This window comes from Grampus griseus (assembly GCF_964374135.1).
Source record: "Grampus griseus genome assembly, chromosome: 3".
Lineage (NCBI taxonomy): Eukaryota > Metazoa > Chordata > Mammalia > Artiodactyla > Delphinidae > Grampus > Grampus griseus.
This window is the reverse complement of record NC_139019.1, coordinates 55,470,814-55,498,777: the sequence shown is the minus strand read 5'-3', so window position 1 is coordinate 55,498,777 and position 27,964 is coordinate 55,470,814. Positions and strand designations below refer to the sequence as shown.

General features: G+C 40.2%; 1 protein-coding gene across 1 annotated transcript in view; it reads right to left on the bottom strand.

Annotated features, from left to right (window-relative positions):
* Nucleotides 1–26,442, bottom strand: part of MCCC2 (methylcrotonyl-CoA carboxylase subunit 2) — a 64,304-nt gene extending 37,862 nt beyond the window's left edge. Inside the window, exons 1-6 of the mRNA XM_082652057.1 lie at nt 26,191–26,442; nt 22,729–22,795; nt 14,989–15,073; nt 12,698–12,799; nt 10,422–10,549; nt 7,355–7,467 (exon numbers count right to left, since the gene is read on the bottom strand). Of these exons, the coding sequence (XP_082508183.1) occupies nt 7,355–7,467; nt 10,422–10,549; nt 12,698–12,799; nt 14,989–15,073; nt 22,729–22,795; nt 26,191–26,319 (624 nt within the window). The 5' untranslated portion in view covers nt 26,320–26,442. The remainder of the gene's footprint in view (nt 1–7,354; nt 7,468–10,421; nt 10,550–12,697; nt 12,800–14,988; nt 15,074–22,728; nt 22,796–26,190) is intronic.
* Nucleotides 26,443–27,964: the final 1,522 nt, after the last annotated feature.

Here is a 27,964-nt window from a genome sequence, read left to right as displayed (position 1 = left end):
CCACTTAGTACAATTCCATTTATATGAAATGTCCAGAACAGGCAAATCCATAGGTTACCAGGGGCTGAAGGGACTGGGTGAAAACGAGATTAACTGCCAGTGGGCATGGCATTTCCTTCTGGGGTGATAAAAGTGTTCTAAAATTGATTCAACCCTGTAAGTACCCTAAAAACCATTGAATTATACCTATTAAATGAGTAAATTTTATGGTATGTGAATTATAGCTCAATAAATTACACCTCAATAAAACTTACAAAATTTAAAAAAAATACAAGAGCTAGAGTTACTGAGTATACAGGAATCAAAATTCTCAAATTTTTCATCAATGAGAAAGAGAGGCTATTCTAGTTCCAAGTATCTAACAGACACAAAACTTACTACTGCTAAAGCAAGGATTTCCCTGGTGGCGCAATGGTTAAGAATCTGCCTGCCAATGCAGGGGACATGGGTTTGAGCCCTGGTCCAGGAAGCTCTCACATGCCGCGGAGCAACTAGGCCCGTGCGTCACAACTACTGAGCCTGCGCTCTAGAGCCCGTGAGCCACAACTACTGAGCCTGAGCGCCACAACTACTGAAGCCCGCGCACCTAGAGCCCGTGCTCCGCAACAGGAGAAGCCACCGCAATGAGAAGCCCGTGCACCACAACAAAGAGTAGCCCCCGCTCTCTGCAACTAGAGGAAGCCTGTGCACAGCAACGAAGACCCAATGCAGCCAAAAATAAATAAATTTATAAAATATATATATATATTTCTCCATAGAAATAAAAGAACACAGTTAAGTCACCACTGTCACACAATCTCCTCTTCTGCATTTAATTCTGAGCTCTTCACTCACAAAATAGAGTGAACGGGCACCAAGAGCTCCGCCACTGTGTCTGCTGCTGCTTCTCACAGAGCATGGGGACTCCAGGGCCCAAACAGCACCGATGACTTTCCACATCCCAAAGCATTTGTCTGTAGTACAATGAAGACCTTACACTGGGCCACACTGGACAAATGATTCAGAACCCCAGAAAGATAATTCTGCTGCTTTCTTCTACTAAAGGGACATTAAAGGGACATAAGGAAGCTGCGTGACCACAAGCTGTTCTGACCATGCTCAGAGTACAGGTTTGGCTGTGTGGGCAAATCCCAGGCACTATGTCAGGAGAGACATGACTGCGCCCCTCATCTGCATCAGAACAAAAGACAGCTCCCACGAGTTCCACTGAGAGGCCACCATCCACCCTGTCACCAGAGAAGTGGGCCTGCTCTGTGACAAGGACAAGCCAAGAGATCCCTCTTGCAGGGTCAGGAGGCCCATGGCAACTCAAAAACTTGAATTCAGAGCAAGAAAACAGCAAGGAGGCTAAGAATGATGTGTAACTGACAGTAACAATCTTTGTCATCACTGGCACAGACGGCACAGCAAAAGCTGGAAGTGAAAGGAAATGAGAGGCTACAAAACAGAGTTAATAGTCTGGAAAAACTTTGGACAAAATTTCATTACCCTCCAGGTCTTGCCTGCACAAGTAGAGACTGGTTCTCGTCACACCAAAAACAAATTACATCTCGTCACACCAAAAACAAATTACACCAAAAACAAATTACACCAAAAACAAATTACATCAGCAGCCTGCCCTATGGAAGGGGTGTCTGAGAGGGAGTCAAGAGGTTTTATACCCAATTCTGAGAAGTGTGTGAACTTTAGACCTCCATCTTTCCACTGAAAAATTGCCGAAGACTATCTAGTTCGAAGGCTCTCTGTGATAAATGTAATAGAACTTGGGGAGGGAGATTTCCAGTTGCTTGGTGGAAAAGCCATTAAAATTATAATATGTTTTTTAAATCTCTCATCTTTCTTCTTTTTCCATTCAAAGTACTGTAGAAAGCAAATACTGCCTGTATCACTTTTTTCTTCCTCTACCTAAAGAGTCACCATTAAAAAATAAAAGCCATAATACACACATATCTATTCAATGGCTGTCCAGAATTCAAGAACATTATCAACTATACCAACGATCACACTGCTGATCCTAGAACGTGCATACTTATCCGTGCTCACTGGATAGGATGAAGTGTACACAGAGAACAAAAAGTCCATCTCACTCAGAACATTCTGTTTCTTCCTCAACCTTTTTATCAGAGAGCCTCAAAACAAAATAAAAAAGAGTGGTTTCTTCTACCCCTGACCCTATCTGGCTTCATGAGAAGGTTGAAATGCATTTTAAAAAGAATAATATACAGTGTTTATCCTAACTAGGACCCTCAAAACAATTACCAAGGTCTGAGGCAAAGAAAATAAATTTCAAAAATAATGAGCTAAGCCAAGGAGGGAAGAGGGAAAAGTTAAGAAAAGAGGAAGGGAGGGACACTTGAGAATAATTTTAGGCACATCTCCAAAAAGAAGAACAAACAGGCAGAAGTGCAAAGAAGAAAATAGGGGGAAAGGCCTGAGGAGCTGCAACTAAGCATAGCTAGGTGAATAACAGCTATTTCAGAAGAAATAAACCGTTAATAAAAAATGAAACATTTGCTGCTGGTGTGGTAAGGATCACAGTAAAATGAGGAAGAGAATTAATGCATCAGAGCAAAACCAGTCTAGACTAGACTCTCACTAGACTATAAAAATTAATGGTAACGTAAGACTTGAAGAAAACAAACACCAAGATCCCACTTCTGAAGAGAACTATAAGTCTCACATTTAAAAAGCCAGCAACATGGGAACCACATCAGGAAAACAAAAGAAGCACAGCCCCAAGATCATCACGGCATCAGGCATGGATTTGGAGAAGGACCAGAGAAGGTATCCTCAGGACACGAGGCTCAGAGAAAGACCACTGGACAGCAATACGCCAAGTCTTTAAACTTCAAAACAAACCAGGGTCCTAAAACCTACCAGAAAGTAAGGAAAAATGACACAGAAGAGAATACAAAGGTAACTACCTAGTTAACTGTTTTTTCTCAAGTGCAAAAACAAAATTGTTGAAACTGGGAGGTCTGTAGGAATCTGGCCACATCTTTACAGCTGCAAAAATATAGGAAAAAAAAGAGATATGGTTGTCAAGAGACATACTTCTTAGAAATCAGTGGATAAATGGACTTACTAAGGGCAAGGTTAATAACATTAAATAAAAACCAACCTTGGGGAGGAATAGTGATTGAACAAGTAAGGGAAGCTAGTGCTCACTATCAAAATGCACACGTAACATAACTGCAGTTACAACAGTTATTGCTTTATGTAGGAAATACAAAAAATTGCTAACAGTCCACCTAAACCAAAGTCTTAAATAAATAATAAAATACGTTGGAAATTCCCTGGCCGTCCAGTGGTTAGGACTCGGCACTTTTACTGCCATGGCCTGGGTTGAATCTCTGCTCAGGGAACTAAGATCCTGCAAGCCATGCGGCGCAGCCAAAAATAATGATGATGATGGTAATAATAATAATAATAAACTACATTAAAATATAGGAAATAGAACTACTCAGTATGTTAGGTATCACTTTAATGGTTATTAAGGAGTTTCACTCAAATAATAAATTGTTAAGTAGGTAAGTAAATGCGTTGGGATATAAACAATCCAATATTGTCTCTAATCTCAAGTGGCATAGAGTCTAGTAAAGGAAATTAGTCAGGATATGTCTAGATAAAAGGGATAAATGCCATTAGTAAGGTATAGCTCAAGAATTATGGGAGTTGGGGGGGGGAGATCACTTCCGGTAAGGGATTCTGGGAAGCTTTCCTGGAAAAGGTGGCATCTGAGATGCACCTTGGAAAATGGATTGGAGACTCAGATCAACCCATATGGAAGGACTAGGGGAAAGAGAGTCCGGCATGGACCTGAGCAGAAACTCTTAAAGGTCACGATGCACATGAAAAATAGCAAGCGCTTCAGACTGACGACAGTTTACAGTGCATGATCAGTAAGGCTAGAAAGTTAGGTTGGAACCAGATCACACGAGGTCTTAAGTATCAGGCTGTGAAGTTTGGTCTGGAACAAGGGAACTAGATAAAGAATAACCTTATAATAATGTGTACAACAGACAGAAAATGCCTGAACTAACTATGGTGATGGCAGTAGGAATGGAGTGGAGAGGACCAATCCAAAGGTAAAAACCAACATGACTTGATTCATCAAAGGTTTACTATGTATTGATTACCTGCCCAGCATCAAAGGAGCTCCCAGGGGTACAAAAATAAGGAAGATATATATTTCTGACCTAAAAGGATTAAGTAGGGGAAAAATCAGAGAAGAGTCAATGATGACATCAAAGTTTCAATCCTAGAGAAAAGAGCAAGAAGGAAGTACCATCAACAGCACACAGAAACATGGCTGAAGGAACAAATCAGCAGGGGCAGCTAAATACGGAATGTCTACTCTGAGCCTCTGGTACCAGCAGGAAATCTAACCAAACAACAGAACCCCAAGGGTAGGTGGAGGTGGAGGGAAGCCAGGACCAGAGAATGATCATGGAAGCGACAGGTATGTCATTAGATTTTATTAAACTACTAAGGACAAGTTCTTGAATGGGGTTGGGAGGATTAAATGAAGAGAGTGGGAGAAGAAGGAAACCAGTGGCACGAAGCCTAAGGAGAATTTCAAGAAAGGGAACAATAACAAAACCAACAGGTTGTACAGCGTGAGAATCTCTAGGAGGTTAAGGTTAGCGGGACCCTCCAAGGGCAGCGAGGTTTTTAGGAAAGTGAGTGGTCAGGAACGAAGATGCTGGGCCAATCCTTAAGAAGTCTGGTAATCCAGGGAGGGAGAGAAGCTTCAAAAACAGCAGAAGCTAGAAAAGGTCCTTTTCTTTGTGCATCATTTTTTGCTACTTTTTCCTTTAAAAAAAAAAAAAGAGGAAGTCAACATGATTATTGGCTGTGAGAAAAAAAATTAAGTGGATGTGAAATATTAAAGCAAAAGAGAGAAAGGATTAATGATGAAGCACAAATAAGGGATCAGTATTAAGATTATAAATGACAAGTCTAGTCTTGGAGAAGAGAGACAATTCTTCCTGGGATTAAAAAAAAAGACAGAGTAAGCAGTATTGTTTTTAATAGAACAGTGCTCACACATGACTTTCTCAGTAAAGTACGAAGCAATAGCTTCAGTGGCGATATCAGGTTTATAGTTCATATATTGGGGAAAAGATGAGAAGAAGCACCATGGACACTAGGATACAATAACAATTAGATTTTTTTTTAATTCCACGAGGTTCATGGGAATATAAGAAGGCAAACCTCAACCACAAACTTCCTATTGGGGTGAAATAGAAAAAATAAATGCTGAGAAGTGGCTCAGTTAAAGAAATACTGATGTTAAAATTTTTAGGAAACAAAAATTAAATAGGCAAACTGAAGGCATTCAGTCAAATGCCCCTTAGATATTTTAGACTTTTTTATCATAAGCAGATATTGCTTATTCAAAATTATAAGGACACTTTTAATTTTAAAAAGACCTAGTTCTTAAAGCACTTCAAGCTTCAGGTTCCACAGGAGCAGAGACCCTACCTGGTTTCATTCATCTAGTACAGGGCCTGGCTTAGAGTAGCTTCTCCATAAATATCTGTTAGATGTTGGCTGACGTTTTATATAGTCCCACAAAAGCTACATGAAGAGAAAGACAGAGCACAGACTAAGCATGCAAGGTGGCAGAGGTCTACAGTGGGTTGAATGGTGCCCCTCCGCGCCCCAAATTTGTCCACACCTAAATCTCCGGAACCTGTGAATGTGACCTTATTTGAAAAAAAATGGGTCTTTGCAGATGTAATTAAGTTAAGCATCTTCAGATAAGATCACTCTAGATTACCCAGGGGTGCCCTAAATCGAGTGACAAGTATCCTTGTAAGGGAGAGAGGGCACAGAGGAGAAGACCATGGGAAGACCAAGGCAGAGACTGGAGTCACATAGCCGCAAGCCAAGGGAATGCCTGGAGCCATCAGAAGCTCAAAGAGGCAAGGAACGGAATCTTCCTTAGAGCCTTCTGAGGGAGCACGGCCCTGCTGCCACCTTGATTTCAGACGTCTAGCCTCCAGAAACTTGAGAGAATAAATTTCTGTTACTTTAAGCCACCCTGTTTGTGGTAATTTGTTACGGCAGCCCTAGGAAACTAATACAAGTTTCGTATAGCTACATAAACTATAATACCAGGTTAAATGGGCTAATTTCCCCTATAAGACAAAAGATCACAATAAGAATCTCGTAACAGATAATGGATGCAAGGGCCATCTGTGCAAAAGTGAGCAAAGCTGAAGTTTCTATTTAGATAAACAAAGCATAGATATACGCAAGGTCGCCACATAACAGTAAAATATATAATAAATAATAACAACACATTGTATTGGTAGATTATAAAGAAGAGAGATAGTAATTGCAAGTGATGACTAATTAATCAGAATACTAATAAAAATACTACAAACTTAAGAAATTCAATAACAAAACAAAAACAAAGGAGTTGCAGCAGTATTATGAAGTATTTCAAACATACAAAAAAGATTAGAATAGTAAAATAAATATTCTTTACCTAATACCCAGTCTTAATAAATCTTAACATTTGGTCAAACTTACTTCTGAATTTTTTTAAAGGAATAAAATATTTCAGATACAGTTGAAGCCTCTATAGACCTCCTACTTGGCCTTTATTCTCCTCCTCCCTCCCACCTCAAAGGTAACCACCGTTCTAAAGTTGAGTCTATCATTCCCATGTACCTGTTTATACATAATAGATTTGACATATTTAACACTTGCATACATAGCAATTTGCTGTACATTTATTCTACACTTTTTTTTTTTACCCAACATATTTTTTGAGACTTATTTCTGTTGACGCACACAATTCTAGTTCATTCATTTTAACAGCCAGTAACTACTATAACTCTCCTATGAATGGGCATTTACTTTGTTCTTTATCTTTTGCTATAACAAACAATGCTACAAGGAACTTTCTTGTACATGTCTCCTCATACATATACTAGAATTCCTCCAGAGTACAGTCCTAAAAAAGCAACTTTACTCAGTGTTCATTCTTTTTAAAAACTCTTTTCCTTTGGTAAATAACCTTTATTATAGCATAACAGTATTCCCATATTTAGCAGATGAATCTGACTGGAGATATCTTTATGATGCTTTCTGTGGAAAAAGACTAAATTCTGTATTAGATTCTGTTCTGGAAATTCCCTGGCGGTCCAGTGGTTTGGACTCCATGTTTTCACTGCCAAGGGCCTGGGTTCAATCCCTGGTCAGGGAACTAAGATCCTGCAAGCTGCATGGCACAGCCAAAAAAAAAAAAAAACAAATTCTGTTTTAAGTCATCTCAGACTACCTGGTTAGCAAAGACATTTGATGCAAAAAGCAATACGTCTCATTAATGAGAAATTACCTGTATAATACTTTTAGAAGACATAACTGCCTGATTATAGAATATGCGGCCAAAGTGATCTCGATCTGGAAATACTTCTGCTTGTCGAGGTAAGTTTGCTCCTCCCGAATCAACTGAAGAGAAATAAGTACATCTCAATGAACAAAACGTGCTACACACAGGAAGACTTATCTCAATGATAACATCAGTTCTTTTTTTTTTTGCGGTACGCGGGCCTCTCACTGTTGCGGCCTCTCCCGTTGCGGAGCACAGGCTCCAGACGTGCAGGCCCAGTGGCCATGGCTCACGGGCCCAGCTGCTCCGCGGCATATGGGATCCTCCCGGACCGGGGCACGAACCCGTGTCCCCTGCATCGGCAGGCGGACTCTCAACCACTGCGCCAGCAGGGAAGCCCAAACATCAGTTCTTAATTACATTCGCAAAAAACTTGCCCTATCTTTCTAAACTCTTCTACAGCCTCTTTCTCCAATCTTTCAACACAGCCCCCAAAATGTACTGTTTTCTTCAAACACATTAGGCTCTCCTACCCCTGTGCAGAATTCCACTTGAAATGTTTAGGACATTATCTCCCTTGAGGATTAGCCCCAGAAAAACCAAAACTCCTTAACCAGTTCAGCTAAGATTGGATCTTTCTCTCTTTTAAAACAATCTGAAAATCATCTACAGAATTCATGTGATAATTTTATTGCACATTGCCTCTGGTACTCTTTTTACTGCAGATTACAGTGGTGGATAAGAATGTCAGCTGAGTTCAAAACAGAGCTTCATTACTTCACAGCTGTGTGATCACAGGTGTGTTTCCGAACCAGTCTACTGCCTCGGTCTCCCCACCAGTGAAATGAAGGTAACAGTGGCTATCCCATAGGGTTGTTATTGGGATGACATGAAATAGTTTATGTGAAGCACTCAGCTCAGCACATACTGTGAGTGCACAGAGTGAACGTTACAAAAAGTTAGCTAGTCTTATACCTATCACTCTTGCCTGCAACCACTAAGTCTTCTACTGATATTTAATACATTAAAGACGGGGACAACACAATACTCTTCACTGCATCCCCTACAGTGTTGGGCACAGCACCTGCAAGCAGTGGGGCCTCATTTGCTGTTTTCTATACGTGCAATGCAGTTCACACTCTGAATCAACGAGGTAAATTCACTTTCATAGGAGAAAAAAAATCTCATCAGTACCTGTTCAAATAGCCATAAAAATGAACAGTATATACTGGTGTTTTTACAAACCAATTTAAGCCAATATGCAGGAAGTACCAATTTTAAACTGCCTTGCTTTTATGTCTTTTTAAAAATATCCTTAGATTTAAATGTACTTTCATTCCAAATATAAATTTACTTTCACTGAATATTAAATTTCTTTAAATTACATCTGCTCAATCTATGTACATAATCAAGCATTTAACCTAGTACCTGGCACTCAAGAGACCCATATATATTAGCTATTATTTTTTCATGGTTTGAACCCATTACGGTGAACAGAAAAACAAAATATTGGGTTGGTCAAAAAGTTCGTTCGTTTTTTTCCACAACATGGTTCTAACTAGTGCTTAGTTGACTTTAACTTCATTCGAAACAATTTTGTTAGATTGTATTGTGACAGTTGTCATATCAGCAGTGCATTTTAAAAAAAAACTTATCAAAATTGGTGAATTTTTGTGTAGCCATTTTAATACTGAAGATGGAAGAAAAAAGGCAACATTTTCGGCATATTATGCTTTATTATTTCAAGAAAGGTAAAAACGCAACTGAAATGCAAAAAAAGATTTGTGCAGTGTATGGAGAGGGCACTGCAACAGATCAAATGTGTCAAAAGTGGTTTGCAAAGTTTCGTGCTGGAGATTTCTTGCTGGACGACGGTCCATGGTCAGGTAGACCAGTTGAAGTGGATAGCAATCAAATCGAGACATTAATTGAGAACAATCAGTGTTATACCACACGGGAGAGAGCTGACATACTCAAAATATCCAAATTAAGTGTTGAAAATCATTTGCACCAGCTTGGTTATGTGAATCGCTTTGACGTTTGGGTTCCACGTAAGTTAAGTGAAAAAAACCTTCTTGGCTGTATTTCTACATGCGATTCTCTACGTAAACGTAATGAAAACATGCCATTTTTAAAACAAATTGTGATGGGCGATGAAAAGTGGATACCGTACAATAATGTGGAACGGAAGCAATCGTGGGGCAAGGGAAATGAACCACCACCAACCACACCAAAGGCTGGTCTTCATCCAAAGAAGGTGATTTTGTGTATATGGTGGGATTGGAAGGGAGTCCTCTATTATGAGCTCCTTCTGGAAAACCAAACGATTAATTCCAACAAGTACTGCTCCCAATTAGACCAACTGAAAGCAGCACTCTAGGAAAAGCGTCCCGAATTAGTTAACAGAAAAGGTATAATCTTCCATCCGGATAACGCAGGACCCCATGCTTCTTTGATGACCAGGCAAAAACTGTTACAGCTTGGCTGGGAAGTTCTGATTCATCTCCCATATTCACCAGACACTGCACCTTCGGATTTCCATTTATTTAGGTTTTTATAAGATTCTTTTAATGGAAAAAATTTTAATTCCCTGGAAGACTGTAAAAAGCACCTGGAACAGTTTTTTGCTTAAAAAAATTAAAAGTTTTGGGAAGATGGAATTATGAAGTTGCCTGAAAAATGGCAGAAGGTAGTGGAACAAAATGGTGAATACATTGTTCAATAAAGTTCTTGGTGAAAATGAAAAATGTCTTTTATTTTTACTCAAAAACCAAAGGAACTTTTTGGCCTACCCAATATATAGAAGAAAAAAACACCACTCATGTAGAGAAAAAAATGGCAAACCCCAAAATACTGTCAGGGATTCTTCCTCAGTGATGTTATTATGGGTAGTGCTTGTTTACTTTTTCTCCCAGAGTTTTTAGCAAAGAATGTGCATCTCTTTTGTAATTATAAGAGAAGCCAACAGTTTTTTAAAAATATCCATCGATAACGTCATATATATATAGTCTTCTAAACAATCTTATTATTTTTCTAGCTAATAACAGTTTATTTTACAATTCTCGTGACTTGCCCAAGTAAATGCAGGGGAGCCTGTTTTGCATTGCAATTTCTTGTGCCCGTAAGTGTTTCTTCACAGTCACCGGGTAGTAGGTACCTCCTTTGACAGTGGCATCATTGGCAACAATAATGCATTCTACTCTGAAAGGCAGAAATTTCATCGGAAAGAGAACGTGAGAGAGTTCTTCAAAGTAAAGACCAATTGCATCTCATTACAAGACACTCCCAATACAGCCTGATTTCTAGTACATATCCCCAGGGACAGCCATTAGTAGACAATCTTATGATATAAAAGTTTTAATCACTGTTCACATATTTATTTATATAAAATGAATCACTTTTAATAAGTTTACAAACTCTAACTTGATTTTTAAAGAATCATCACCCCATATTAGTAGAGGAAAACTAACAACCTAAGCCACATTTTGTAATGGTTCTTTGAAGGAAGGGGTCCTAACAAGATAATACAAGATAATACAACAACAAGGAATCCAAGTCTCAGGGTGAGAAAATCCCACATGGTAAACCTTTAAAATTTCCTTTTAGGAAGGTAATTTTCAAAAAGGAAAACTGATCCATCAAAAGTATTTATTTTTCATATTTTCTTCATGTCACTGCCATATGCTTTTCTATAAAACTAAAAGAAGTTTAAAGTACAACACTTATCTTGCTTAAAGGAACAATAGGTACAAACTTTAAAATAGTAGTCTGAAAGCATATACTATAATGAGACATTAGTGGTGCCCTTTCTCACCAAAACCAGCCTGTCAGGTACCATGGCTCACAAGTAACACGCAGGAAGGAGGGAAGTGAATGAAGAGGGCCAGTAAGGGAGACTGCTTTGTATTGCCAGGAAACCCAAAGATCAGAGGCTCACTTGAAACTGGAGAGAAGAACAGTGTGGTCTTTACAAAATTTAATCTTTATATTTATGATGTTTTTGTTACCTCACTTTATATTCTCTAGAATTCTAAAAAGAAACTTATTGAATCCTTGCTGAAAATGAAGTAGAGAACAGCAACTGAGCACACAGCCTCAGGTAGTGTTGTACTTCTTTTATTAGGGTATGTGGCTCCTCTCCTTTGAGCATCAATTTTATTCACTAGGTTATATATAAAGCCTTTTCCCACATTATAATTAACATTTTATAGAGTGGGATGTACATTTCTAATGACTTTAACATTGAACAAACTAGACTTCAAAAGGAATTTAGGCTTTGGCGGGTGCTGGGCCATACCCCCCACACCTCCAGAGTATGGTCACTCCTCCGTCCTGGGGATGCTGCACTAGAAAAGCTTAAGAAGCTCTGGTACAGGAAAGAGCCCAGACTATGAAGTCAGACAAAGCTAGGCTGAAATTCTGACTCTGCCACTTGCTATATATACGACCTTGGACAAGAGACATAACCACTTTTACTTGTCTTTTTAAAAGGTCACAGACATGTTACAGAATGAGAAATAAAATTAGTCCACAAAAATACTGTATTAGACATCTATTGGTTTTGCCTACCCAGCATCTATTATTTTGGCAACAAAACTAAACTTTCTTTCAGAAACTGCCCTTTCTCTATTTTTGATCCCTGAGGTTCTAGCGGGACTGACCCCAAAGCCCATCTTCAGATGTGAGCACAAGGACCAGGCCTTTCTACTCAGCATCCACGCCGTGGGCTGAGCAATGGGCTCTGGTCCCAGGCCTTCACCCTCAGGAGCTCTCAGCCCACTGCAGCTGCTAAGCTTAGAGCGCAGAAGCTGGGGATGCCTGTGGCCAGCTCGGCCTGCCTAGGAACAAAACCAAAACCCAGCCTGTGACCTGGTAACACCGTTTGTGCTCCTCGACCCAGCTAGGCCCAGACTCATCAGTTAAGAGAGTCAATAAATTCTTTTTTGGTTTTAACTAGTTTGCACATCTATCATCTGCCAGAGAAAGAGTGCTGACCATATTCAACCATATGATTATGTAAGAAAGGTCAATTTCAATTACTATGAAGTACTACTTTAGACCTTTTAAACGAGTGAATTCTTTTTCAGTCATACTATCCAACACTAGAGCAGCTCTAGTGGAAAGATAAAATCAGTCTTGCCCTGGCCCTTGCCTCCATGGAATCTCAACAGCTAAAATGCACACACTCCACAGATGAATCTAACACATGTCTGGGTAGGAAGCCTCAGTCCTAAATAATATCACGAGCATAAAACTCACATGCTCACATGCAGAGCAGTGAGTGCTGGACACCCTGCCTCTTCGGCTTGCTTCCTGAACGACATGGCTGAGTGCGGGCAGAATACTCACCCTGACACTCTCCCAATGCCTGTAATAATGCCACCGGCAGGGACCTCCTCATCACCATACAACTGGTAACCGGCAAACTGGGATAATTCCAGGAATGGAGACCTGAACGGAAGAAAAGATGTTGCTTGAATTAATGTCGTTTTTCAAAAAATCATATTTAAACAGTTAACACGTGGAAAAGGAAATTTTCTTCTTTAATGGGGCAATGTTTCAAATATGCGTGTTGGACATAAAATCTACAAAAAGAATGGCAAAAACAAAATCTAGGGGACTTCCCTGGTGGCGCAGTGGCTAAGAATCCGACTGCCAATGCAGGGGACACGGGTTCAAGCCCTGGTCCAGGAAGATCCCACATGCCGCGGAGCCACTAAACCTGTGTGCCACAACTACTGAGCCTGCGCTCTAGAGCTCACAAGCCACAATTACTGAAGCCGGTGCGCCACAACTACTGAAGCCCGCGTGTCTAGAGCCTGTGCTCCACAAGAGAAGCCACCGCAGTGAGAAGCCCACGCACCACAACAAAGAGTAGCCCCCACTCGCCGCAACTAGAGAAAACCCACGTGCAGCAATGAAGACCCAATGCAGGCAAAAATAAAGAAATAAAATAAATTTAAAAGAAAAAAAAAATCTAGTGTGACCACCCTGGGGATTTATACAGTATAGCCATACAAAGGAACACTAGGTTCTTATTTTTAAAGATGTTGTACAGATGTGTTTATTAATATAGAAAGAAAATAGCACCTAACACTTACGTAGCACCTACCACATGCCAGCCTCTCTCCTAGGAGCTTCAGAAACACTAACTCATTCATTCCTCAGAACTACCTCCTGATATGGACCCTATTATGATCCCCACTGACTGATGAGGAAACTGAAACACAGAGATTAGGTCAGTTGTCTAAGGTCACACAACTACTAGTAAGTGGCAGAGCTGGGTTTTAATAAGCTCCGTAATAAGGGACCAGGCTCTTAACCACTGTATTATTGTCACTTAAATGTTCAGGATACACTGGGGGGATGGGGGACAGGGGTGGGCAGGGAGTTATAAAACACCACATTTAGTATGATTCCATTTTTCTTTAAAAAAAAAAAAGTGATTCACATTTGCATAAAAACAGTGTAGAAGGATACACACTAGGTGTTAGCGGTGTTTGTCTCCAGGTTGGGCGTCTGTGTGCATGTCCCCCGAAACAATACTTTTGAGCCTTCATTTCTCTCTCTAACTGGTCTTTTTTTTTTTTTTAATGATTTATTTATTTGTTTGTTTATTTATTTATTTATTTTGCTGCGCTGGGTCTTAGTTGCAGCATGTGGGATCTAAGTTCCCTGACCGGGCCCCTGCACTGGCAGCCCAGAGTCTTAGCCACTGCACCACCAGGGAAGTCCGTCTCTCTAACTGGTCTTGGTGCTTCCACCCTCAAGGCCCACAGTCTACTCACAAGACAACAGCCAGAATAACTTTTTAAAACCTAAGTCAGATAAGCCCTACAAAATCTCCCCATTTCTGTCAGAGTAAAAGCCCAAACTCTTACACTGGCCTACAAAACCCTTACCGAAATCACCCATCTCCTGCTACTCCCCCGTGTATTCCCGCCACCCCACCACCTTCCAGCCCCTTCCATATCACCATCTGTGACCTGTCCCCACTGCAGAACCTTCGCACTGAACACTCCCCTCCGCCTGCAATGCTCTCTCCCCAGATATTCAGAGCCCATCTCTCTTCACTCCTTCCAATCTTTGCTCAAATGTCACCACCTCAATGAGGCCTATTCTAACCACCTCATTTGAAACTACAACTTGACCTTCATCTTTCTCTCCCGTACTCTGGTCTATCTTTTCTTTTTCCCATGACATTTATCACCTTCTAACATACTATATAATTTATGACACTTATCGTTTATTTTCTATCTCCTCCTGCTACAATGTAAATTCCAGTAGGGCAAGGAACTTTGTCTATTTTGTTCAGTGATGTATCACTAGCACCTAGAACAGCACCTGACACACAGTAGCCTCGCAATAAACATCTGTTGTTGAATCTTACGATAAGAACCAGAATTTAAAATCATTTATTTATAAAACTATCTAAGATGGGAATTCCCTGGCGGTCCAGTGGTTAGGACTCTGCCCTGTAACTGCCGAGGGCCTGGGTTCAATCCCTAGTCGGGGAACTAAGATCCTACAAGCCACGTGGCACGGCAAAAAAACAAAACAAAACAAAAACAAAAAAAACTGTCTAAGAAAGCACCATGGAATAGAGAACACTCTGAGCCAGCACTTGGGTATGTACCAACCCTGGGTCTATAAGATTGTCAACTCTTTCTCTTGGTAACAGTTTTCCTCTTGATATGTGACGTGCTCGGGCTTTCTCACCACCTCCTGTGATAAAAAATATGATTCGATTAGATGAATTCATTATAAGGTCTCCATTTAACTTAATATCAGAAAAACATATAACACTTAATCCAAAATATGGTACTTTTTAAAAAATTTAACATATCCTGTGAAAAACAGCTACTTTTTCAGATCATTGAAACTGGCATTTTTAAAAATCAATCTATCCCTGAGCCCACAGTATATTATACATTTTCTAAATTCAGTAGTAATTACTTAAGGAAATAATGCAGTACTTTTCTCTGCATCTCATACATTGCAAATACTGTCTCATCTCCACCACACTTATTACACCTACTATAAATACTAGCACTGTCCTATATGCTATGTGAAATTTGAAAAGTTCCTAACTTCATTTGTACCAGGTAAAAAGCATTATTTTAGAAATGATTTCCATAGTAAGCACAAAAAAACTTAGCTAAAGGTGCTATTTTTTTTTTTTTTTTTTTTTTTTTTTTTTTTTTTTGCGGTACGTGGGCCTCTCACTGCTGTGGCCTCTCCCGTTGCGGAGCACAGGCTCCAGATGCGCAGGCTCAGCGGCCATGGCTCACGGGCCCAGCCGCTCCGCGGCACGTGGGATCTTCCCGGACCGGGGCACGAACCCGTGTCCCCTGCATCGGCAGGCGGACTCCCAACCATTGCGCCACCAGGGAAGCCCTAAAGGTGCTATTTTTAGGCCCACAAATAGGAGAGAGTTGAACACCTTATATAGCAATTTAAAAGTCCCCCTTTGTTAGTATCCTGAATCAGAGATGATCTTCCGTGTTTCCTGACATTGCTCCAGACTAAAGGAAATTACAATAATTGAAGAGTCCGCTGGGGTAACCAACCCAGTGAGGCTGCTTGAGGTGAGGGGTACACCAAACCTCACCCAGCCTGAGAACGGCTGGGTTCGGTACCTGGGGAATATCCACAACCCACTCTCAGCAAACCACGGTAAATAATCAGAACAGACGATAAAATTGTACCTTAATATATTTACCTTCACTGTTGCCCAAGAATTCCATCTTAATATACTCCTTGTCTACTGAAATGTTCAGCTGTTGAAGAAAGCTATTTGTTTTTTAGGTGAGATAATAAGTTCATACAGATTTCAAACAAGCCTCCAAGTAGCGCAACATTATTTTCAAATCAGGACTTTCCTATGTCTAAAGGGATTTTTTTTTTTCTGAAAAGGTAGAGGGTATATTTTTAAGACTAAATCTGCCTTAAGGTAACCAAGAAAATCGTAACATGCATCTAATCTTTTAAAATGAAAATTATTCTGGGAGGGAAAGCCTTACAAGATAGTATGAATTAAATCAAACAGCTTTCCCCTTTTCTCCAGAGTGTCCTACTGAGGTGTGTATAGTTATAGGAGAGAAGGAGGACGAGAGAGTGACAAAGGGCAGAGGAAACTTCTGAGAGTGACACATTCATCGTCTTGATTGTGGTGACGGTTTCACGGGTGTATACATATGTCAAAACTCATCAAACTGTAAGCTTTAAATAATGCGGCTTACTGTATATCAATTATACCTTAATAAAGCTGTTTAAAAGTAAGTATTAAAGAAAAATAAACCTAAGACACTGCAAAGAAGACCAGGCTTGGGTGAGGGTCTTTGGAGAGTTTGGCGACATAAGCGTCCACTAAAGGGCTAACAGGAAAAAGCATGGCAGGGGAGGGTGGGATGAAAAAGAGATAAGAAAACATATCTGTGTTTTGTTTTGTTTTGTTAGTACTTAGAGCAACACTATTCTTAATTCTGCCTAGAGCTTCACTTTGCTATTCCGAGCACCTAGTGAATTCTGTTTTTATTAGGAAAAACCAGAAAGAGTGCTATCCTTGATACAGATTCTCAGGTCACAGAATTCAGCTCCTCTGGCATTTAAACTGGCCTAGGATATGTGGAACACCACAAAAAGACAGAATGTCACAGCACCTTAGTTTTCCAAGGATTACTCTTAAAAGATTTTGCTTTAACTATCTCCACTCTCACAGACTCAGAGCCAGAAAAGCCTGATGTTTTCCTTCTATCTCATTTACCACATTGCACTGATTCTAAAACACACATTTTGTTCACATTTTAACACCCCTAAAATCAGGAAGCATTTTACAGTTTATAGCATCTTTTCATCTCTGTCACCAGGGGGCAGTCGCAACATAGCTGTCTGCCTCTGGGTGCACAGCTCAAATGTCTAACTGTGGTCACTTCAACGGTGCTATATGCATTGCTGGAACTACCTGTATGCAGTTTAACTTGAATTTCCAAAGGTTTTCAAAAACTACACAAGCCTTAAACAACAAGGTCCTACTGTATAGCACAGGGAACTATATTTAATATCCTGTAATAAATTGTAATTGAAGAGAATATGAAAAATGTATATATATGTATAACTGAATCACTTTGCTGTACAGCAGAAATTAACATGACATGTAAATCAACTATACTTCAGTAAAATAAATTTTTTAAAAAACTACACAAGCCTTATCTTAAGGTCATTAAAAGACCCCTTTTCAACCACCAAAAACTACTTGTGTTTTTCTATATCAATAAAATTATCACCCAGTTTTAGAAAAACTAAGCACTTCTGAATCTATCAAAACACTTAGAGCCCTTCAGTTAACTTGTGTTAATCAAAGTACTTAGTTCTGGCTACCACGAATAACACAGCTGGGTTAATCCTTGTTCCACCTACAGAAATGACGAAGCCACTCCTAGCAATCCTACATGCTCCAACAAGAACCAAAGGGGATAGCAAAGATGGTGCCCTGAGAAGAAATCTGAAACAAAGGTAGCAGTGAGGCAGAAAGAAAGGAAAAGACAAAACGGAGGACAAGAGTCCACTCATTATTGTCAACTTTTTATTTATCACAAGTTCTATCAAATGAAAACTTCAAGGATTAACTTTCAAAGCAACCTGAAACACTGTCACTCCTTCTTATCTGAAAATTACTTAGGAAATCTTATGAATTTTAAAGTCAGGATGGGGCTTCCCTGGTGGCACAGTGGTTAAGAATCTGCCTGCCAGTGCAGGGGACGTGGGTTCGAGCCCTGGTCCGGGAAGATCCCACATGCCGCGGAGCAACTAAGCCCATGTGCCACAACTACTAAGCCCATGTGCCTAGAGCCCGTGCTTCACAACAAGAGAAGCCACCACAATGAGAAGCCCACGCACCGCAAGAAAGAGTAGCCCCTGCTCGCCGCAACTAGAGAAAGCCCACATGCAGCAAAGAAGATCCAATGCAAACAAAAATAAATAAATAAAATAAATAAATTTAGTTTTAAAATAAATAAATAAATAAAAGTCAGGATGTCTATACAGGTGGCCAACAGGCACATGAAAAGACGCTCAACATCGTTAATTATATATTAGAGAAATGCAAATCAAAACTACAATGAGGTGCCACCTCACGTCAGTCAGAATGGCCATCATTAAAAAGTCTACAAACAACAAATGCAGGAGAGGGTGCGGAGAAAAGGGAGCCCTCCTACACTGTTGGTGGGAATGTAAACTGGTGCAGCCACTGTGGAAAACAGTATGGAGGTTCCTCAAAAAACTAAAAATAGAGCTACCATATGATCCAGCAATCCCACTCCTGGGCATACATCTGGACAAAATATATATATACACACACAATGCAACACTACTCAGCCATAAAAAAGAATGAAATAATGCCATTTGCAGCAACATGGATGACCTAGAGATTATCACACTAAGTGAAGTAAATCAGAAAGACAAATACCACATATTAATCTAAAATATGATAAAAACGAACTATCTACGAACAGAAACAGATTCACAGACACGGAGAATAGACTTGTGGTTGCCGAGGGAGGAGGGGGTTGGAGAGGAATGGGTTGGGAGTTTGGGATTAGCAGATACAAACTATTACATATAGGATGGATAAACAATAAGGTCCTATTGTATAGCACAGGGAACTATATTTAATATCCTGTGATAAACCATAATGGAAAAGAATATGAAAAAGAATGTGTGTATATATATACATATATATATGCATAACTGAATCACTGCTATACAGCAGAAATTAACACAACATTGTAAATCAACAATACTTGAATAATATAATTTTTTTAATGTGTTTAGAGGTATTACTGATAGGTGATATTTTGTTCTTTTCTTCTTTATACTTTTCTCTATTTTCCAAAATTTCTATAAGTATAATATATATATTATATAACATAAGCATATATTACTTTTAAATTATACATATCTGTGTAATATCCATTTTCCTGGCATAACAGTACTAGTCCCAGGCAACACTGTGAAGAAGGCTTTGTCCTTTCCTGGCTTCCCTCCCAAGAAGCCCTGCTCAGTCGTCTTCCCCTTTAGAGACCAGAGCGTCAGATGATCAGAACCTGCCATCCCCAGCAGATGCTCAGTGCTGGAGGACTCTACCACCTCTTATTCAAACCCTCTAGTCTTAATATCCAAAGGGAAGGATCAATTCATCAATTCTGCTCCCTAACAAAACATACTTTCTTCTCAACAAGGGTTTTGGTTCTTTTTCAGGAGACAAGACCTTATTCCAAGATGGCTTCTAGTCATCATTCTAGTCATCATTCTGAAAAGCCTACCAGCAGGATATTTTGCCTCTCGAATCATACCCAGTAGACAAAAACTCATGTCATTTTTTAACACCATTTCCTCACACTTAGAACAGGGGTTCGAGAGCTACCTGGTCAAAAAGGATGGCAAATATCCACTACCCCTGTTTTCACAAGTCACCCTCCTACTTACACCCCTCTCTCCCTAGAGAGAAATTAGGGTGGTCTGGGGACAGTGTAATTGACATCTTTGCTTTTTGATTGTGTGCTTTCCTTTCCCCTTTTCCTGAAAACAGTACTGCCACCACCGTGAAGTTCCAGGAGCTGCCAGCCACAGTACACTTTAGCCCTGGTGGACATGGGTCCAGGCTGGCACCATTAAGTACTATATCCCCCTGGATACAGTGGCTGGGCCAAAGAATGGACATGGGACCCAAGTGAACCCATCAAAGTTTTCCACATCGGAGATGAAAGGATAACTAGATCTTTCCTTCAGATTGTAAACTGTAAGAATGTAATCCCTGACCTACCAGCAACATAGTTCCCCAACTCACAGAGAAGCCAGAGAGAATGCAGTCCACACATATATACACATCCTGAAATGAGAGAAGATGGGCAGAGACAGTGAGTCCTGTTGGGGCTGGAGCCCCCCGCTTCATTCAGCACTTTCTTTCCATGGTTTGGTTGTTGGTTTCTGGATTAAACAAGTTTGATTTGGATTTTTGCGACTTAAATCCAAAGGAACTAAATACAGCCATCATCAAAACAATATTCTTCATATATTACAAATACCTAACTTAGAAGGAGCTACATGAAGTTTACGCTCTTCACTTTTTTTTTTTTTTAATTCTCCCCTGCACTGTCATAGATAGAATGGGAGCAATTACTGCCATCTGAATGAGGTCTTTGCTTCAACTGGTCCCACACTGAGTTGCATATCTATTTGTTCATGTCATGGTAACTTTTACAGGATTTAATTGATTTTGACCCTAAACTACTATAGTACAAAAGACAGAGACCAAGATATTCCAAATGGATTTAATTTCTGTCTTTTCAATTAATTTTGATTAATCTATTAAGTCAAAAGAAGACAGCAATGTGTGCTTGGAATGAATAATGCCTATAATTCACAGATCCACTCCTAAGTCTCAAGTTAGGAATGAGGTACTGAAAATTTACTAGAGGGATTAAATAACTGGACCAAAGTTGCTTAATTATTAGAGTAACCAGTCCAGACTTCCACTCTCAAAATTCTACAAAGGACCAAAATACTGAGCTTATTTCTTCCCTAACACCTACACAAGTGAATATACAACTTTGGATGGTCTTTCTGTTTATCTGCCATTAATTAATTACCTTGCCTCCATCCTTAAAATCCTCAGAGGAGAAAAATATAAAAAACATTTTTATTTAAACTAAAGAGAAATCTATCAAGGTTTTGCTAAATTATTTCACTAATGACTTCTACTGAAAGTCTGTCCTCTGAGTGTGATAAGATTATACCCAGGAATGAAACAATACCCTTAAACCACAGGTTTACAGATAAAATAGATTCTTTATGAGGACATTGGGGAGAATTCTTTTTAAATGAAGGCTGTAAAATTCATATAGTTCCTTCTCAGTTAGGTACTTGTAATATATTAAGACTCTTACTTTGGACATGGCCAATAGTTTCAAGTCACATAGCCTTCTAAATTGTCATATATACCAATAAGGGCACAATAGAATGTGATGTGGTACTTGTTTATACATTAATATTTTATATTCCTCCCTATGATGCAATTTCTTCCAAGCAAAAAAATGTCTATTATGTCCACAATTTAAAAATTTAAAATGACAATTTACAAAGTTTTTAGGATATCTCATTTATTTAATTAGCAATAAACCCAGATAGAAATTATTTCCAAATTACATGACACAGCAGAAAATTCACAATTACGCAAAATGTAGTATGTAGTATGAATATGACTAATGAACAGAAAATGGTTTAGTTGCTTCAAGTGAAACAAAAATTTCAGTGTGATGCTGTGGCTGAAATAAAAACCTTAAGAAGAAATAGTTTTAAAAATGGATGAGGGAGTTCTCTGGTGGTCTAGTGGTTAGGATTTGGTGCTTTTACTGCCGTGGCCCAGGTTCAATCCCAAACTTGTTTAATCCAGTAGATTTGGGGGAAATCTACTTTCTCCCAAATAATGGCAGTGCTATAAGAGCAGAAAATCTGGCCAAGTAATAGGAAAAAATAAGATGTCTGCATGCCAACAAATGCGTTTTTTTTTTAAATTAAAGTATAGTTGATTTATATTATTGTGTTAGTTTCAGGTGTACAGCAAAGTGATTCAGTTTTATATTTTTTTTTCAGGTTATTTTCCATTATCAGTTATCACAAGATAGTGAATATTGTTCCCTGTGTTATGCAGTAAATTCTTGTTGCTTATCTATTTTACGTATAGTAATTTGTATCTATTAATCCCATACTCCTAATTTATCTCTCCCCCCTTCCCTTTCCCCTTTGGTAACCACAAGTTTGTTTCCTATGTGTGTGTGTTTCTGTTTTGTATATAGATTCATTTGCATTATTTTTAGATTCCACATATAAGTGATATCATATAATATTTGTCTTTTTCTTCCTGACTTACTTCACTTAGTATGATATTCTCTAGGTCCATCCATGTTGCTACAAATGGCAATATTCCCTTCTTTTTTATGGCTGAGTATACACCCATATATTTATGTGGATATATATACCACATCTTAAACCAAATCTGGGTTGTTTCCATGTCTTGGCTCTTGTTAATAGTGCTGCTATGAACACTGGGGTACACTGTATCTTTCTGAATTAGAGTTTTCATCTTTTCCAGATACACGCCTAGGAGTGGAATTGCTGGATCATATGGTAGCTCTCTTTTCAGTTTTTTAAGGACCTCCATACTGTGTTCCGTAGTGGCTGCCTCAATTTACATTCCCACCAACAGCAAATGCACAGTCTTGAAGAGTCAAAAGCCTGATGCTACTAGTTTTTCCTAAAATGAATAATTATAAGGGACATCTTAATTAAAAGCATAAACTGAAGAATAAATGAGTGCTTACCCAGTCTGATGTTCTGTGCTCGTTCACGGAGCTGATTTACTAGTGCTTTCATCTGCTCGTAGTTTTCCTAAAACAGAAGCAAAGAAAAACAGGGAGCATATTATAGGAAAGCAATGATTTTTTTTACCATAATAAGGGTTAAGGAGAACAGCATTACATGCCAACCCCATGTGGCCTCCACACTGGGCCACTTTGCCACCTGTGTGGCCTCTGTGCTGGGCCAACTCCAACGTGTAAAAAAGATTAATTCGTGCCTCTCTGTCTTTGCTCAAGCTCTTCTGCACTACCACCTCCCTCTCTGGTCCATCTATCCAAATCTCACCCCCCTTTTAAAGCCTAACTGATGTTCCATCTCATCTCCAACACAATTTCTGGCTACTCCCATTCATTTTAACAACTTCCTTCCTTACACATCTACAGAACTTAATTGATCTCTAGTATTTGTTTTCTTTTGTCAATGAATATAAGCCCTTTGAGGGTTAGAATGCCATCTTATTTTTTCTGTCCCCTCAACCACTATCGTGAGGAGATTCCAACCAATGCAGAAATACTTGTTTTACGCCTACTGACAAATTACAGTAATTACTTACTTACAGTAAGTAATTAAAAACAAAGCCCAGGGGGAAAATGGATCCTATTTTAAAAAGGAACAGGGAGGAATTCCCAGGTGGTCCAGTGGTTAGGATTCCGGGCTTTCACTGCCAATGGCATGGGTTCAATCCCTGGTTGGGGAACTAGGATCCCATAAGCCACATGGCACGGCCAAAAAATAAAAAAATAAAATAATCCCAGCCTCCTTTTTCAGACAAGTGTGGCCATGTGACTAAACTCTAACCAATGAGATATAAGCAGAAGTTGTTAGGTATGACTTCTAGAAAGGCTCCTTAAAATAAAGGACAAGAAGGTGAGGGTGTCCTTTTACCTATTCATCCTTTCTCCTCCTTTGCACATGGAACTCAGACACAATAGCTGGAGCTTAAGCAGCCATATTAGACCATAAGGTAAACTGTACTACCATATTAGACCATAAGGTAAACTGTACTACTTATTTTAGTACCTCCCATCCTAGCCAAGGTTCACTGTGAGATTATACTTCCCTACCCCACAGTCTCTGAATCTGTCCATATTACTTGCTTTGATGAGTGGAATGTGGGCAAAAGTGACAGTGTACCAATTGCAAGAAGAGGCTTTAAGAAGGACAAAGTGTTTCCATGCTCTCCTCTTTGTGCCCTAGCCTTCCATTATGAGAGGAGCATCCCACAGCAGCCACTGCCCCTTCATTCTGGGTCCTGGAATAAGAAACGAGTAGAGCAGACCTGAATCTACTACAGTCCTAGAGCAGAACTGCCACAACCAACCCATAGATCCAAGCACAAAAAATAAATACTTGTTCTTTTGAACACTGAGATCTTGGGATTGGTTGCTACTCAGCATTACTGAAGCAAAATCTGGCTAATACAGTAATTAGTCCAAGGTCACTCAGCTAACAAGTAGTAGAATTAGGATTTAAACCAAAATCCACCAACTCCAGAAACTCACTCCTAAAGCAACATGCTACAGTGTCTCTTCTGTCCACTGAAAGGGCCACTGTTGACACCTCAGCACATTTCCACCAGGTCTTTTTCCCCCTATGGAAATATGTTGCTTGTTAGCTTTTAAACATACATGAAATACTAAGCCAGTGCTTTTTCCACCATAGCACAGCTACTTTCTTATTCTAATTACTGGTGCACAGACTGAACCAGAACATAAAACATTTTACATAGAGAAAGAAGTTATAATCTCAGGCTCACACTCCCTAACCCCTAGCTAGCAGCCACCATCAAATACATCAGCCGAGACCTGACTTCAAAAAGATGGCAGAGCAGGAAGCTCCAGGCCCTTATTCCCCCACAGAGACATCACAAAACAACCCAAAACTGGCTAAAGTAACCTTACAGGAGCTCTGGAAAACACTCAGAGGTCTACAGCAACCAAGAGAACACCCAGCCAAGAAGCCACATTCAGAATGGTGGGAAACCCATTCTCCACACTGCAGCCACACTGATTATTCTACCATGTCCATAGGATCATGCCACTTCTCTACTTAAACATCTTAGCAGACAGACTGCAAAGTGAAATCTAAATATGCCTTCTACACATGGCTTCCCTCCTCTACCTGGCTGCATAAGCAATCCCATCTACTCCATGAATTCCTCACCCTGGCCGGGACTTCCAAGTTCTCACTCCCACTAACCACTTTCATAACTTGGTACCTATGTTCTCATAACTCGTTTAGTTTGTATAATCTTGCCTCCCATTCTCCATCCTGAACCTGGCCAGTTCTTACCCAACTCAAGATCCAACTCACTCACTGCCTCCTATGTGCAACCACCTTTTTTAAGCTTTAGACATCACTCATCACAATGCATTGCTTTCTTGTCATCTCCCCCACAAAATTATGATTCAATTCCTACACATCTATTCCAAATATCTAAAATAGTGGCTAGACCACAGTAACCACTTAATGTTTCTGAATTAAACATTCTCTCCTGATCCCAGGACATCTAAAGACTTTTGGAAGTCTCCCATTGGATACTGTTTCTGCCTCAGCCTGCTGATTTCCTTTCAATCAAAATCTCCTTGTTTTCCCAAAGGCAGGAATTATTTAAAATGTGTTCTCTGAGGGAACTTCCTGGCGGTCCAGTGGTTAAGACTCTGAGCTTCCAATGCAGGGGATGCGGGTTCGATCCCTGGTCGGGGAACTAAGATCCCACCTGCCGCAGCAGCGCAGCCAGAAAAAGTCTTCTCTGAAAGTTATTTGCACAATTTAAATGTTATCTGTACAGGCTTAGAAACCATGGGACAGACTGAAAATTTCCAGCTCTGATATTTCACAAACCAGGAGTTGTTTCTTTAACGTTGTGATACCTCCCAATTCCAAGAAAAGTCATTTAAAGATAAATATTTTCTATTAACATAACCAACCATTTCAAGTCTGGTAAGCACAACCCAGGGTCAGCTGTGCTAGGCCAGTGGTTCCCAAAGCTGGCTGCCACCAAGGCCCTGCCCTCCCCTCTCAACAACTTCATTAACAATGCAAACACCAGGACCCCACCCTAGAGACGGAAAAGGTCCAGGGTGGGGCTAAGGCAGCCATATATTCAACAAGCTCCCAGGTGACTGCTAAGCCAGAGAGCCACTGGTTTTGCGAACCAATGATTTTAAAGATACAAAGTATAGTGCCAGTGCTAAAAGTGAACTAAAATGTACCTGATTTGGAATTGTTTTCTTTTTCAAACCTCACGACCCCCTGGTGCGTCCCAGAATCATGACTGGGGATCCAGAGAAAACAGCAGCGACTGCTGAAGTGTGCCTACCCTGTACCTGCTTCCCAGTCTGGCCAACGCCTTGTGCCGTCGGTGAAGAGGAATCACTGACTCGGGCTGGGTACTCCAGGCCCGGGCCGCTCACCCGCCCTACCTGGTAGATGGCAGAGCTCGAGTCCGGTTGGGTGCCCAGCGTCGCCACGGAGTCCCCATGATAGGCGCGCGGCGCGGGGGCAGCGGCGCGGGCGCACCGCCGCAAAGCTAATCTCGGGGCGGCCCACATGGCAGCAGGCACAGAGGCAGGAAGGAGCGTGAGAGAGCGGCCTGCGCCGGTCCGGGGCCGCGGCTTTCCCCTCCAATTCCCACGCTTCGGGATACAGCTCAGCCCAGGCCTTTGCAGTCCCAACCCGCCTGAAACCTCCCCGATTCTGAGGCCAGCCTCGGCACGAGCCGGCGCACGCCGCCCGTGATTGGTCAGCGCTGAGCACCACGCCCCCTGAATTCAGCGAATAAGGGACAGAAGTGCAGCCCCGCGAGGCCTGTCCCATCGCGAGCCCCGGAGCGTTGCGGTTCCCGGGGTGGAGCGCCCCTTCTGCGTCCTCCCGGTCTCCCGAGATGCTGAGCTTGGGAGCTGCGGCTGAGTTTGCTTGCTGTCGGCCTCTGTGCTTTTTCTATGTGCTGTTTTCTTCTTCCCCTGCTGCTACGAAGGGTGTTCCGGGGCTTGAAAAAGCTTATCCTTATATGAGAGCTGGAAACTGAACAGGCTTATTAAGCTGCCCTAAGAAACTCTTTAAGGGGATAACCATTCATTAATCAAATATGTCTTTAATGTCCCCTACCAAATGCTCTTCTGGAGCGGGGAATACAGTGGAGAACAGGCAGTGTCCTCTTTTATAAAGCGGAGAGAACATAAACAAGTAAATAAAAATTCTAATAGTGATAAATTACAACTTAGATGTACAATTATAACGTACTTCTAAAACTTTGCCTATAACAAATCTGAGCTTCCTCACAATTTCTCATCCACTGGACAGTCAGAAAAAAATTAATCTTCTTTTGGTCCACTTAAGTCTTAGATTTAATTTTTGTATATGGTGTTAGGTAAGGGTGTGGCTTCATTCTTTTGTATATAGATATCCAGTTTTCCCAATATCATTTGTTGTAAAGACTGTCCTTTTCCCATTGAATAGTCTTGGCACCCTTGTGAAAAATTATTTCATAAGCAATGATTTATTTCTGGACTCTGTATTCTGTTCCATTGGTCTGTATGTCTGTCTTTATGCCAGTACCACACAGTTTTTTGATTACTGTAGGTTTGTAGTAAGTTTTGAAATCATTAAGTGTGAGTCTTCCAGCTTTGTTCTTTTTCAAGATTTTTTTAGCTATCCAGGATCCCTTGAGATTCCATCTTAATTTTAGGGTAGGTTTTTCTATTTCTGCAAAAAATCCCAGAATTTTTATAGGGGCGGCATTGAATCTGTTGATCATGTTGGGTAGCATTGACATCTTAACAATATTAAGTCTTCCAATCCATGAACATGGGATGTGTTTCCATTTATTTATGTCTTCTTTAATTTCTTTCAGCAGTGTTTTTTCGTTTCCATTGCGCAAGTCTTTCACCTCCTTGGTTAATTCCTATTTTATTCTTTTTGATGCTATTGTAAATGGAATTGTTTTCATAATTTCCTTTTCAGTTTGTTCATTATTAGTGTATAGAAATGCAACTGATTTTTGCATGCTAAGTTAGTATACTGCCAATTTGCTGAATTCATTTATTAATTCTAACAGGTTTTGTGTGTGTGTGTGTGTGTGTGTGTGTGTAATCTTTAGGGCTTTGTAAAAGCCATCTGTGAATAGAGATAATTTTACTTTTTCCTTTCTAATTTAAATGTCTTTTATTTCTCATTCTTACTTAATTGCTCCAGCTA